The 14,459-nt window shown below is 49.4% G+C and overlaps 5 protein-coding genes and 1 non-coding gene across 6 annotated transcripts; 2 read left to right on the plus strand and 4 right to left on the minus strand.

The window, feature by feature from the left end:
- Nucleotides 1–269: 269 nt before the first annotated feature.
- On the minus strand, nt 270–1,676 carry YALI1_B19079g (uncharacterized protein; the record flags this gene model as incomplete). Its single annotated transcript, XM_500887.3, has 2 exons — nt 270–1,389; nt 1,636–1,676. The coding sequence occupies 2 exons, from the start codon at nt 1,674–1,676 to the stop codon at nt 270–272; spliced, it is 1,161 nt and encodes a 386-aa protein (XP_500887.1).
- A 1,629-nt stretch (nt 1,677–3,305) lies between these two features.
- Nucleotides 3,306–4,142, minus strand: YALI1_B19107g (uncharacterized protein; the record flags this gene model as incomplete). Its single annotated transcript, XM_500888.3, has 1 exon — nt 3,306–4,142. The coding sequence occupies one exon, from the start codon at nt 4,140–4,142 to the stop codon at nt 3,306–3,308; it is 837 nt and encodes a 278-aa protein (XP_500888.1).
- A 1,310-nt stretch (nt 4,143–5,452) lies between these two features.
- Nucleotides 5,453–7,558, plus strand: YALI1_B19120g (uncharacterized protein; the record flags this gene model as incomplete). Its single annotated transcript, XM_500889.3, has 1 exon — nt 5,453–7,558. One exon carries the CDS (start codon nt 5,453–5,455, stop codon nt 7,556–7,558), a length of 2,106 nt encoding a protein of 701 aa, XP_500889.1.
- A 183-nt stretch (nt 7,559–7,741) lies between these two features.
- On the plus strand, nt 7,742–7,891 carry YALI1_B19143r. Its single transcript, XR_011031466.1, has one exon. It is a non-coding gene; the product is annotated as a YALI1_B19143p (small nuclear RNA).
- A 182-nt stretch (nt 7,892–8,073) lies between these two features.
- Nucleotides 8,074–8,730, minus strand: YALI1_B19153g (uncharacterized protein; the record flags this gene model as incomplete). The annotated part of the gene is made up of 1 exon (XM_500890.3): nt 8,074–8,730. One exon carries the CDS (start codon nt 8,728–8,730, stop codon nt 8,074–8,076), a length of 657 nt encoding a protein of 218 aa, XP_500890.1.
- An 845-nt stretch (nt 8,731–9,575) lies between these two features.
- Nucleotides 9,576–13,925, minus strand: YALI1_B19205g (uncharacterized protein; the record flags this gene model as incomplete). The annotated part of the gene is made up of 1 exon (XM_500891.3): nt 9,576–13,925. The coding sequence occupies one exon, from the start codon at nt 13,923–13,925 to the stop codon at nt 9,576–9,578; it is 4,350 nt and encodes a 1,449-aa protein (XP_500891.3).
- Between the last annotated feature and the right edge of the window lie 534 nt (nt 13,926–14,459).

Below are 14,459 nucleotides of genomic sequence, written 5' to 3' on the forward strand. Positions count from 1 at the left end.
ACCTCTAACCGATTATATAAATAACGGGTTCTTCTAGATGCAAGTGTGCCAGTAGACCCAATTAATGCAAATCCAGTTTGCCGAATAAATAGTGAGTTTTTTTGAGTTCTTTTTCTGTTCCATCACGGAGATGATGTCTTTTGGTTTTCTTCGTCCCCAGTTTTGTTTCTCGCAACGAGTTGAGCGTTGTCAGTGTGTTAAAAAGTAATTCGGCGGATGTGCTAGGATCCAGTCAAGTGTTCCAAATCGACAGGGGAAACCCGGTCAATTTAGTACTTGAGCTCCCGCACCTGCTCCCAAGGGTTCTCCTGGTTGGTGAAGTGGCCGTAAGAAGCAGTCTTGAAGTAGATGGGTCGAGCAAGGTCGAGATCCTTGACGATAACACCGGGTCGGAGGTCGAAGTTCTTCTTGATGATCTCAACGAGCTCAGCAGAAGAGTGCTTGGAGGTTCCGTAGGTGTCGACGAAGATGGACAGAGGCTCAGCAACACCAATGGCATAGGAGAACTGAACAAGAGCTCGTCGGGCAAGACCGGCCTTGACAAGAGACTTGGCAACCCATCGGGCAGCGTAGGCAGCAGATCGGTCGACCTTGGAGAAATCCTTACCGGAGAAGGCTCCTCCTCCGTGGGCACCCCATCCTCCGTAGGTATCGACAATAATCTTTCGGCCAGTGAGACCGGCATCACCCTGGGGACCACCAATGATGAATCGGCCAGAGGGCTGGATGTGGTAGACGGTTTTGTCGTCAAGGAGCTTGGCGGGAATGACCTTCTTGATGATCTTCTCAAGGATCTCAGATCGGAGGTCCTCGGTGGAGATATCATCAGAGTGCTGGGTGGAGATGACGACAGTGTCGACTCGCTGGGGGACAGTGGCACCGTTGTCGTTGGCATACTCGACAGTGACCTGGGTCTTGGTGTCGGGTCGCAGCCATCCGAGAGAACCATCTCGTCGAGCAGCAGCAAGGGCAGCGTTAAGCTTGTGGGACAGGATGACGGTCAGGGGCAGGAGCTCCTCAGTCTCGTCAGTGGCATAGCCGAACATGATACCCTGGTCACCAGCTCCGAGCTCCTCAAGAGCCTTCTCGTAATGCAGACCCTGGGCGATATCGGGAGACTGCTGCTCAATGGCAACAAGCACGTTACAGGTCTTGTAGTCGAAACCCTTCTCGGAGTCATCGTAACCAATGTGCTTGATGGCGTCTCGCACAATCTTCTGGTAGTCAAGGGTAGCCTTGGTGGTGATCTCACCAAAGACCATGATCATACCGGTCTTTGCGGCGGTCTCACAGGCAACCTTGGAGAGAGGGTCCTCCTTGAGGCAGGCATCAAGAATGGCATCAGAGACCTGGTCACAGATCTTATCGGGGTGTCCCTCACCGACGGATCTGAGTTAGTATTGAGTTTTGATAACGTGGCCGAATTGTTTCACACACGCCGTGCTGCAACATCGACATGTAAGCCTGTCACGGGCAGTGCGACACGCATTGTAGAAAACTGACAAGCACAAGTGGTGACATGATGAAGAAGTCTCAAATCTCATGTTTCGTCGTTATCGTCGCCGTCATCGACCAGCCACGTGCCATAAGACACAATTGAACGAGTCCAAACGCGACTACAAGATTGGTACTTACTCGGAAGTGAAGAGGAAAGTCTCCTTGGCGGCAGCAGTCATTGTTATGTTTTGTGGTTGAGGTGGTGCTGAGGAAGAAAGAAAGGAGAAAAGATGAAATTGGGTGGGAATGGGGGCGCTTAAAACCAAATCAAGGTCTCCCTATGCTTTTACGAATTTTCACGCTGGCTTTTCTTGCCCTAACCTATATTACGCTTTTAAACCCTCTTCTGCACCTATAAGCACAGGTCCCAATCTTTGTCTTGGTAGCACGTCATGCGAGGCACGTGGGTTCACTCTGTGGCTGAAATTCACGAATTGGACTTGGTATACTCTGCTTGGGCCGTAGCTCTCTCTTCAGGCTTTGCCAGGTGGCCTCTCAATACGCGTTTGACCCTCGCCAGTGCGCACGTGTCTGTCGCGTGGTTACCGCTCGAAACGGGTGTTATATGGGGCCGCCAGATACGAACATGTTGAGGAGCTCACGTGCAATTGCGCACAACACCGAACGTGATGATGTAGCTCGATTGCCTGTTGAGTCTCGTGTTTCAATCACATTCAGCAGCGACTCACTATAATGGGGACCGAAAATACGATATTCGTGGGGTTAGCAGATGGGTCTAACTAAAAGCCACTCGTTTTGTGGCGTTTTACTGAGTCTTTTTGCAAGGCAAAAGATACCCTCGGCCGATGCTTGGTTATCGTATCACACAGTGTTGTCGTATTCATCGCTCCCGATGGAGTCCGAGTCATACAGCGGTAAAACTCAAAAGACGCCACGGGGTAGACAACGAAGAGACCAAGCGATAGAACGCTCTTTCTCACCGTTAGCAAACTGAGAAGAGACGAAGAGACTCAGAAACAGTGACAATGCACCGAAGAGTTGCAACTATGAACGCGAACGGAAAATTATATTCCCATTTTTGGTGGTCCTTAGTAGACTGTACTTCTGGGTTTGGACCTGCACACCCGAGTCAAGGTGTATGAACCTAACTGGCTGGAAATATGTGAGGACAGCAGACAATTTGAAATCTCGCAGGGTGCTTGAGTAGACCAATATTAATTTACCTATCACGTGATAACATAGAGAAAAGAAAACCCATGAATCTACGCCCTTCAAATGACAACTGCAAAGATCATCTATTGCCATTGACGTCATCTGAAGTATGTATCTTGTAGTTGATATCTGCCAGATCCACCCTGGGGCCTCCCAGTCGCATGCATGGACATGAATTTTTTGCTATTTATTCTTGCATGTTTGGAAAGCCAACGTTGCCAAGATGTAGACGAGCGGTGCAGCATACATCTGATTCTCTCTGTTCCGTAGGATCTCCGGCGGGTGTGGAAATAACGGAGTTTGTATGGGTGAGATCACTTTTGTCATTTTTTTTATAATTGCAAGTAAGTTGAAATGGCTTAACGGAAGTTAGTTGTACAAGTAGAGTACCGGTACAAATTATACACTCATTTGAACTAGCAACTACAGTAAATGGTGTCACTGTTGAGCCGTTCAACTCGCTCATAGGAAACCTTTCCAAGTTAGTCAGCTTATCTTGGTTACAGTCTGCGCGGGCGGAATTAAACCAGGTGCAGCTATGCACGAGCCTCCAACCATACATTCATTCATGTCTCGTTACTTATATCAAGTTCTATCCGGTTCTACAGATCCGTTTTTATATTGTTTGGTTTGGTTTAAACCTGGTTCTCGAGCTGAACATCGTCAACTCGGTCGTAATGATGGTCGTCGTCAGCTCCCTCGCTGCCGAGACAGTAGGGGATATGAGAGGTCTTGGAGGTGGTTCGGGGGAACTCGCGTCGGTAGAAGTAGTAGGCGATGGTCATACCCAGCAAAGATCCGAGAACAATGTCGACAAAGTGGTGTCGGTAGTCCTCAGTTCTACTCAGTGCAATATAGATGGCCAGAAGAAGGGGGAAGAAAGCAAGCAGCAGCTTGGAGGCCTTGCTCCCATAAGTCTTGTAGGCGTTGATCTGTCCGTATACCCACAAGCAGAAGAACGTCATTCCCACAAAAGCTGTGGAGGAGTGGCCAGAAGGAGTGGATTTCATGCCCTCCAAAATGGTGTCCATATCTCCAGTGCAAACCTCGATTGTCACATACTTATCAATGGGAGCTCGCTTGGAGGGCTCACATCGGGCAATGAAGTCGGGTCGGTGTCGGCCCATGTAAATCTTGAGAAAGTTGGTGATGAAGCCGTTGAAGAAGGCGGCAACCAGAAAGGTGGACAGAGTGATGGACATGAACTTGAGTCGGTCCTGCGGTCGGGGGGCCATGATAGCAGACAGTCCAATGAGCACAAAGAAGGGAATGATGATGGTGTAGAGAATACAAGCCTCTGAGCTGACACGCTCAACTGTGACATGTGAGTGGTTGATTGTGGGGTCGCTGATGATGAATTCACGCGTGAAGGGCGCCGCGCTCTCTGACACGTACCACAAGAAGATGAGCGTGAAGGCGGTGATCCACTCGATCACATGGTACTGCTTGAGGGTGGAGCTGGAAGACAACATTTTGGGTGCGGCAAAGTTGATTTTCAGGCCGCCTAGTGTGAGCACTTTGAGAGGGTAGAAGGGGGACGGGGGTCGGGCAGGAGAGCGATGCAAAGGCGAAAAAGGGCGCTATTATATAGATTGTATATATAGGGCTTCTTTTTCACGTAGCAACAATGGAGGTTGGTGGGGAGTGTGGAGGGAGGTTATCCTGAATTAGAGTGATTAACTAGATTATGTGCGTGGGAGATGCTTGTTTTGGTTGAAATGGTGGTTGTGCAAATATTAGTTAGCTAACGAAATATGGACTTAACACAGCGCAACAGAAGGGTGGAGAAGAGCAGCAACTTCATAGGATCCATTTTTGGAAGGGGCTGAGAGTTATTATCTGTTCGAAGACCCCTGCTCTTTGGTCAACCCTTCCTACAAGTAGTGTCGTAACATGCTACCTGGTATCTCTCAGTCTCACTTACCAAATAAGGCTTGCTCTGGATCAATACACTTTGAGTTTTACCCTGGAAGTGACGGTTGAGCTGTGAATAATTTCAGTTCGTTAAATTATGTAATCGAGAAGACAAGGAGGCGTGGGTATTATTATTGAAAGTAAAATAAAGACATTACAGTATGTACGTGTCGCTCGAAACGGGCCTCTCTGCCGATAAAACGAGTTTACAACACCAGTACATACTCGTAGTTCTGGTCCTGTCAATAACTGACAACTATAACATTCTTTTGCCAGCCAGCACATGATACGCGTTCATGTAGTAAATCCACTAATGCAACGTCGAAAGTAAGAGGTTGGGGATGGACATGTCAAGCGCGTCGTGGTTCTACACTCGTAGGTGGAGAAACATGAGCTGAAATGAGATGTCTTATCTGACCTTGAGGTGTACACCCAAAGACAACGAGACCCTTCATTATATACAAGTACAAGTACAGTACACACACCTTTAATATTTACTTGTATAAAGTATTGCAGCGGCAACCATACTTACAAGTCACCGGTCCTTGTACAGGTACAATATGATGACTGGTTGTAGTACATGTGTGTACAGTATGTAGTTGTATAGTAGCTCTGACTAAAACAGAAACCACGAGGTTACACTCATTGGCTCACCCTGCGGAGGAGTAGAAGTACTGTATATACCACGTGTGAATCAATTAAAAACTAAAAGCTCCATATACTGTAGTCCCAGATCCGTGTCCAACTGCATTTTACGACTGCAAGTCCGAAACTACTGCATGGCACATCACTGGCGTGTGGCGATCCAGACCATCAGCTCAGTGCAACGCAACCTAAAACTACACTATCGAAACTGCTTAATGACATCATGACGACAAGAGGACCTGACACGATCCGCATCCTCATCACCACGGACAACCATGTGGGCTACAACGAGCAGGATCCCATTCGCGGCGACGATTCATGGAAGACGTTTCACGAGATCATGGGTCTAGCCAGAACCGAGGATGTTGACATGGTACTGCAAGCAGGAGACTTGTTCCACATCAACAAGCCCAGCAGGAAGTCCATGTACCAGGTGATCCGATCATTGCGAATGAATTGCTACGGAGAACGGCCCTGTGAATTGGAACTGCTCAGTGACCCCACACTGGCGCTGGATCAAACCTTCAATCATCTCAACTACGAGGATCCCAACATCAACGTCTCGGTGCCGGTATTTGCTATTTCAGGCAACCACGACGACTCTGGAGGAGACGCAATGCTGTGCCCCAACGACGTTCTCGCTGCCACGGGACTTATCAACCATTTCGGTAGAGTAACTCAGAACGATCAGATCACAGTCACTCCTCTGTTGTTTAGAAAAGGCTCTACCAACCTCGCATTATACGGACTGGCCAACGTCAGAGACGAACGGCTATTTCGAACCTTTGCATCTGGAAATGTCGAATTTCTGCGCCCTCAAGATGACCAGGCGTGGTTCTCTTTGCTGGCTGTTCACCAGAACAGGGCCTCACATACAGAGACATCTTATTTGCCAGGAAACTTCTTGCCCCAGTTTCTCAACATGATAATTTGGGGTCATGAGCATGAATGCATTGAGGTTCCGGAGGAGAACCCGGAAAAAGGCTTCCACGTCTTGCAGGCAGGGTCGTCTGTGGCAACCTCTCTTTGTGAAGGAGAAGCAAAGCCCAAATACGCATTTATCCTATGCATCACTGGAACCACATACGAGCTTGAGAAGATCCGTCTCAAGACAGTGAGGCCCTTCGTGATGAAAGAGGTGGCCTTGAGTAACTCTGGAATCGCACCAGGGAGAGAGGCATGGATTGAAATCTCCAAATACCTTAGCATGGAAATTGATGGGATGATTGAGAAGGCCAATTCCGAATGGTTGGCTGAACATGGACTTGCTGAAGAAGATGTTGGGGCTGGAGCTGGAGTCACCCCACCGCTACCCTTAATTCGCCTGCGTGTCGAGTACTCTGGAGGATACGAAGTCGAGAACCCGCGACGATTCTCCAACAGATATGTGGGCAGGGTAGCCAACATCAATGATGTGGTTCAGTTCTACAAGAAGAAAGCTCGAGATACGACAGGCTCTGCTGCTACACAGCAGGACTTGAGAAAGGCTGTATCGCGTACAGCTGATCGTCAGGTTCTGGATAATCTGAAGGTCCAAACCCTGGTAGAAGAGATTCTGGGCAAGGAAGCACTATGTTTGCTTCCAGAGAACGGACTGGGCGAAGCAGTGGCTTCTTTCGTCGACAAGAACGACAAGAACGCCGTCAAGGCTTTCGTCGACGGATCTCTCAAGTTCCAGGTGGCAGAACTACTCAAAATCAATGACTTGGACGAAGAAAGTCTCTTGACGCATATGGGTTCTGCCAAGACAAAAGGTAGAGAGGCTGTTCGAGCTGGCTCTCTTGTGTCTGTCAGAGAAGATACACCTGATAAACGCGCCCACAGCACCCTATCATCAGACGGCGAGTTCGAAACTGCACCTACTACCACAGCCACAAGAGGCCGGGGACGGGGACGAGGTAGTGCTACAAGAGGCACTACAAGAGGGCGAGGACGAGGAGCTCGTGGAGGAGCTCACAGCACAAGAGCTAGTGCCCGTAAACCGGCTATTAGCAAGGCCACAATCATCGATTCCGACAACGAAGTTTCTGACTCTCAATCAGATCACGCTGTTCCAGATGATGATAGTGACATCAGCCTAGTGTTGGACAGCGACGAGGAGGAAGAGGTCATGCCCGTCAAGCGTTCATCCAGAAGAGCAGCCGTACTTGAAGATCAATCGCCTAAGACCACGACGAGATCTACTAGATCAGCTTCAAAGGTGGCACCTAAGACAGCATCCAGACCTGCATCTAAGGCAACTCCAGCTACAAAGCCTGCAGCCAAACCCACATCCTCTACTAGTAACCAGACAATATCTCTTCTTGACGACGACGACGGTTTCGATTAGCTCATATAATTTATTAATCAATTGATCCTAACATTCATCAATAATTATGTCTTTCTATCACCAGTAAGCACAATTTGCAGCATCAGGTAGGGTTACCCATGCAAAGGGTTAGGGCGAAAAATAGAGTTGCAGAATTTTTTTTCGGGCAATATATAAACCCCTTTGCACCCACTTTTGAACAGCATACTTACCTTAGGCAAATTTCTGGCGATCAAGTCGGCCAGGATTTCGGACTAGAGGTTGGCATTGCACAGCGCCGACGTTCTGGACTGTCGTCTACGGACGGGGCCTATAATTTTTGATTTCTTCCCTTCCGAAAATTTATTTGGAAGGGATCCAAGTATGCTCCAGAAAGGTGTGTCATATCATTATTTTATGTATCTATCTGCTGATAGTGCTTTTGCTTTGTCTGCTACTGGCGGGCTAGTGAAAGAGTTATTGGGAGATACTGTATCGTACGAAGCACAGTAGTACTTGTAATAATCTTATCTATTGTCTAATGTTTTGTGGCTGGCTTACAGCTTGCTTTCTCCCTCAGTAGGCTTCTTGAACTTGAAGACAGGTGCTCCGTTGTGGGCCTTGCCGTGCTCCAGGGATACGCACAGTCGTCCCTGCTGGTCAAAGATCTGACCAAGGTGATGATGCAATCTCATGCCTCGAGAAGGAGTGCTGCACTTCAGAGTATAGGTCTTACCAAGTTCCAGAGCCCGCAGATAGGTTGTGTTGAGAGATCGAGAAACACCGCACCAGTCTCCAATGTGCAGCATCAGGTGGCCAAAAATCTCATCTTTCTGGTCCTCAGTAAGGCTCTTAAAGACCATACCCTCCTCAGGCTCGTCCTCGGTCGCATCGTAGAAGATGGGGATGGTCTTCCACACTCGCACATCGCAGTAGTTGGCCATGGTGGTCATGTTGTCCAGAAGAGACGTGACAGCACCTCCATGCATGGATCCGAGATCATTGAGAATGTCGTCGGTGATGGTGAACTCAAAGGTAACCTCCGTGTAGCCCTTGTGGTCGTCCGTGGCGCTCACGGGCTTGCATCGGTTGTAGAGTAGGTCATCCCACGATCCATAAGGCAGTGTCTTTCGAACGGTGGTGAATCGGTCGTCCCAGAACTTGAATCGCTCCAGGGCGGAAGGGAAGTACTTGGATCGTTCGACGGTAGGCATGGTGTGTTAATCTGTGAGTATTCTGGTTATCTCATGTGGGAAGAAAGATATTTATATACATCGCACATCTCTGTCTTCATGTATCGTGCTCAAATAAACCTCGGCCAAATAGCGTTATTCCTACAATTGTAGCACTGCTCCAACGATTATGCGCCTGTGAGGTAGACAGCATATTGCTAGATGACATTCCAGGACCTATTTAGAAGTGGATAAACACCTTATTATAGGTCTAACATCCCATGTATGTTGAAATTGTGGTGTTGTATTTTGAAAACATCGACTCACGCCCATAAATTTCACTAAATCTGACATCCTCAAGATTGTCAATGGAAGCCGCAACCATTCAAGGTTAGAGTTGTGTCGATCACTCCGGCTTTAGCGGTTAGTAGCCCCAGTTCAAACCGGATAAAACCGGCTTGGATGCTCTCTAGAATATTTCAAGGATGTAAATGATGACAATCGAGAAGATTTCCATGTTGCCATGCATTCTAAAGGTCACATACACGTACCAGGCGGCTCTCGGGAGGCTATCCCATACACATGTGAAAAACCTGCATGACAATCTAGTACCATTTGCAGCCATGGTAATAACGGCATTAGCACTCCTTGTTACCCCGGATTTCCAATATCTGAATCACAAGGAAGTACGATGCAGTTTTCTTCAAAGTACCGGTACAATCACATGTAGTAAAGGTGGTGTCTTAGGCTATCAATACAACCGGCGCCTTAGTGCGACCTCATTTTTCACTGCTCTGTATGTCTACAAGTTTATACGAAAAGACACTCATCGTGCGTAGCATGCTCGTCTACCCACAGCAGTAACACTCTATGCATGCATTAATTAGCTAAATATCATCAATAATTATCACCTCGTCGTCCTTCTCTTCTCTTCCTTCCTCCGTGTCAACCACCTTTGGCTCAGAATAAACACTGGAATGCATATCTGAATCTCCAGGAGTTGGCAAATCTGAAGCCATGTTGTCCTCCTCATCCGATGACGACAGTGTCAGCGAAGCCGCCTCCCATGGGATCCCGCCCACAGACGACGGAGGCTCGGTGGCATCCGCAGAGCTCTGAGGAGACGGGCCCAAAACAGATCCGGAGCCAGGGTAGGCCGGAGGGTTGCCCAAGGGAGACTCAGGAGACACAACCATGTTACCACGAAACTTGAGCCGAGGAGCAACAGAGCTGCTGCTGCTACCAAAGGGTCCCGAGGACGAGCCAGAAGAGTAACTGGACGCACTGCTAGTAGAGCCACCACCACTGCCGCCGCTACTACGCGTGTTGGAGCTGCTACCCCCGACGAGCTTGCCCTCGACAGAGGCCACGAACGACGAGTAGACAGACAGGTCGTTCTCACCGCGCTTGGCAACAAGATCTCGAAGAATCTCGTGAGTCTTTGTGTCAGTTGCATCACCAGAGGCAGTAGGAATTCGACGCTTGTAGAACAACAGATAGGCATTGGCTGTAACCAGCTGGTTCTCGGAAATAGGAGACACACTGCTATCGTTGTAATGGTACCACTTACCATCGACAAAGTTTTTGGCAAAAGCAGTGTAATGTCCACCTCCTAGACCCCCCATGTGGTTGTCAACTCCAATAAGATCATAGATGAGGGGAGAGTCCGAAGCCTTGGCCTCTCCAACTCGCTCAGTTAGATCCAGACCCTCAATAGGGAAATGAACCACCTCAGAGATCTTGTCTCGGAAGTTTCTGCTGCTTGAAAACCGTTTGAGATGAATCACCAGAATCTCAGGGCACTTCCACAGCTCAATTTTCTTGGTAGCCTGTCGGAAGTCCTTGCAAACAGGACAGTACCAAAGATCATCATCGGAGAGTACCTCAGAGGCAGAAAAGAGATCCAAACACTCACTGAGATCAATACCTTGATTAGATTTATCTGCTCGAGCAGCTCTGACAGCCTCCAACTTTGGATCAACCTTAGTTTCAAGAGAAGTGGCCAGAGAGTCGTAGTCATGAAGGTATTTGGCAGCCGTGTCTCCTTGCCAATCACAAACAATACCTTCAGTATGGGTGACAAAATGGCTAGGAGCGGGAGGAGAGGGTAGAGAAGCATGTCCGTCAACGGAGGGTGCTGCAACCACTGCAGTCGCACCACTATCAACAGCATCGGGCAGTTCCGAACAGTTCGACTCAGAAGGAGTCACAGAAGAACCAGTAGACTCAACCAGAGACTTGTAAGCCTCGTCATCAGAGATATCCACCACACTCTCAATAGCAGCAGGCTCCTCAGCCACAACTGGAGGCTCAGTCACATCTTCCTCAGCTGCTTCTTCAGCAGCAGTCTCCACTTCTGCCTGGTCTCCTTCATTCTCGTCCTCCATCTTGACATCCTCCTTGTCTGGGGTGTTCAGACTAGCGTCAATCTCAATCACGTCAGGCTCAGAAGACTCGCTGGCATCAAGACGGGACGACATGGGGAAGATTCGATCAGCGTTGAGCATCGACAATCCGCCCAGAGGGATATCGTTGGTTCGGGGAGTCACATAGTTGACATCAAAAGCGAGTTCCTCCAACACAGCCCACTCCTCAACACTTCGACAAAGTTGGAAGTACCGCTTGTAGATGAGATTGGTGACTAAGCTAAAGTCACGAGCCTCTCCGTCTGTGACAGTGATGAAGAACGGAATCGACAGAAACTGGGAGTTACGCCGAGCATAGGAAGACAGGGGCTGCTCTTCCGTGTCAGTGTATTCCAGCCGATTGAAAACCGGAACAATGAACTTCGCTGGCTCCAGATCGTGATGATACGACCACATTTCGTCGGCAGAAAGACCCGTCTCATACACCACCACTGTGTCGTTCCCAGGAATAAGTTCGGAAACGGAGCTGGTTTCATCCCTGGAAATGTGTCTGAAGAACTGCGACATGTACACCTCAGAGAACATGAGAGATTCTGGGTTTACATTCTCACCGGCCTTTGATGCCACCAACTGCCGAAGCTCCTGGAACCGAGAGTGCTTCTTCAGCTCAATAGGAATAATGCACGGCTGTTGGGAGGTGTCATAAGGTACAAAAATGAAATCCTTCGACCACGAGTCGTCCACCGGAAGAGGCAAAGTGAGATCTGAGAAGGGGTCAAAGGTAATCGAGGCCTGCTGTGAGACAGGGCATACAACCGTCGACTTGTACATGCCAGTGAACAGGTCGAGGATTGGCGAATCATTTCGCAATCGATGCACATCCCACGACTCCACAGCCACTCGAGCCACCTCCAAGGGATCTCCAGCCCGCTCAGGGTCCAGCTCGGGCTTTGTAGTGGCTGGTTTTTGAAGAATTCGGTTGAGATCTTCATGCAGTGAGTCCAGCAGGTAGGCGAGGAACTCTTGCGAGTCCTGCTGCCCGTAGCCAGCAAACTGGGGCCCGTACTCTCCTACAATGGACTTGAACTGCCGAGGAGCATATGTGCTTGACTTGTCGAGATAGACACGTCGCACAAGTTCAGCAAATGCCAAGGCCACATCACCGTTCTTACCAATCGGGTTGTCCTTGTTGATTTCGGACTCGTAATAGCCCGACAAGAAGTACTCCACAACCTCAGGTACATGAACCAGACACTGTAGCGCTGAGTTCATGTAGCATGTGTTACCGAGGTTGCTGAGACCGGTGGTACCCATTGTGGGTCCAGCCGTGAGACTGTCCTCAATATATCCACGGGCCTCCTTTGCTGAGATGATCAGGTTAGGAGTCAGTTTATCGGTTGTGTAAGGGCTCTGAAGACGCACCTTTTGCATGCGCTTGAAGGTAGCGAGATCAACGGGTCCGTCCAGCGCTTCAGATGTGGCGTAGACTCGCAGATCACCTCTGATGTCGAGCTGGTCGGAGATTTCTTGATTCAGACGCGACAGCTCAATCTCCGACACCTGAATTGTAGGCAGACGCGATTGCCGGTCTCCTGATTCCCAATCCAGGGTGCGTTTCTGGCGCAACTGAGCCAGTGTGAATTCAGGCGGGTAGAGCTCCAGACGGGGCGGATCAGCGATGTAGAATCGCTTAATCACAGGTGAGTCTGTGTCAAGCAAACGCCACTCGTCCAGCAGGCTATAGAAGCGCACCGGTACTGTGTCAAAGTCATCTCCGGTGAACCCCGGCTTGAGCCGCATGGTATGGGGGTCGCATATATCTGTCTGATCGAGTTGATCTGGAGGCATGAAGTCCTGGTCGGGCGGTAGGACATTGAATTCGGCCTCCACGTCGTCTCCGATGATCCCCACAGCGCTGGCAAAGTTGTCGAGAAGGCCCTTCTTGAACAGAACCACCTCCTCTCCCGCCACGGGGGAGGCGCGGAACTGGGGCCACTTTTGCCACAGCAGGGCAATGATGAAGGTGCGTTGGGCCATGGTGGCATTGTGGGGCTGGTATAGCAAGTCCTGGATCGCAGGAGGCAACTGGAGCTCCAACTGTTGCTCTGCAGAGAGGTCCGCCGCGTGGTGGGAGTCCGCCACGTGATCCATGGTCGCCGTGGTGGTATTATTACTGTATAATCGCAGATGCTCTGTCAGCGAGTCTAGCGGGAAGTGTGGCGACGAATAAACTTCGGGTGTATCTGCTTCTGATGGTGTTGTGATTGACCATCCCTCTATGACCTGGGGCGTGTGGATGAGAGATGCGATTCGTGAATGTACCACAGAGCTGCGTGCTGTTAAGGGGGGTGATGAGCTGGTGGTTTCGTGGTCTCCAATACGTGCTGTTGGTGTTGTGGTGGTGATTGGCGTTGTTCTGTTTGGGGCGTCGTTTAAATTGGCACAATTATTGTTAGCCTCCCAGTGACCCTCACATTCGTGTCTCGATTGCCTCATGTGCTGCAGGTGGGAACTCCCAACGGGCTGGGATGTGGCCTCGTCAAACTGAGGAACCCTGTAGCTGGGCACTGGAGGCAGCTGCTTTATACTGCGTTGTAGCGCGTATCCCTCGGGGCTCTGGGACCGGCTACATTCCTGCTTCAAAATGACACTGGGGAGAATGGCCGGTGATGTCAGAATGTCGTTCAGGACATGAATCTTGGAACTGCTACCATTGGAGGTTGGAGACTGGGCGTTGGTTTGAACAGAGTCGCGGTCGAGAGAGAGCTCGGGCACAGAGTTGTTTTCGTGGGTGTACATAGCATTCCCGCTGGTGCAGAGATGGTGAAAGAGATAAAAAGCACATATATGAGAGACCACTTGTAAGTCCATGTTATGTAGAGGGTGATTGAAATGAACCTAATGTACCCCACAGCGGAAAAAGTTGCAGCAACGGATCGAGGTCATTGAGATAGAGGGCCTTGAGAAAGGAGGGACAGACTGCATTATGAACGGAGTTTCTTCAACATTTACGCCGAAAGCATTTTATTCATATCTGTTCATGCTCCGTTTTATCCCTTTCTCAACGCCTTCTAAATACCTACTGTAATTAGCTGTTTACTGGTTCATGTACCTAGGCATATCGAGTAACTCAACCCGAGATTAATATAGCGTGTGAGGCTCGCTCCATGCTTCAGGAGGTAGTGCGAGTCACTCAAAACCTACGCAGTTACCCTGGTTCGAATGGCAACAGACGTCGCCAATATGCACTTAGCGCTCCACACAGTACATGTACCGATATGAGTACAAGTACTTACTTGTAGGTTGGCGATAACATCTGATCAAAGTTGGGACAATAACCGAGGACAATAGAGTATCGTTGTGGCACTGGCCATGAATTACTTGCGAGAGGGTGTACTGCACGAC

This window comes from Yarrowia lipolytica, chromosome 1B (genome assembly GCF_001761485.1).
Source record: "Yarrowia lipolytica chromosome 1B, complete sequence".
NCBI classification, from domain to species: domain Eukaryota; kingdom Fungi; phylum Ascomycota; class Dipodascomycetes; order Dipodascales; genus Yarrowia; species Yarrowia lipolytica.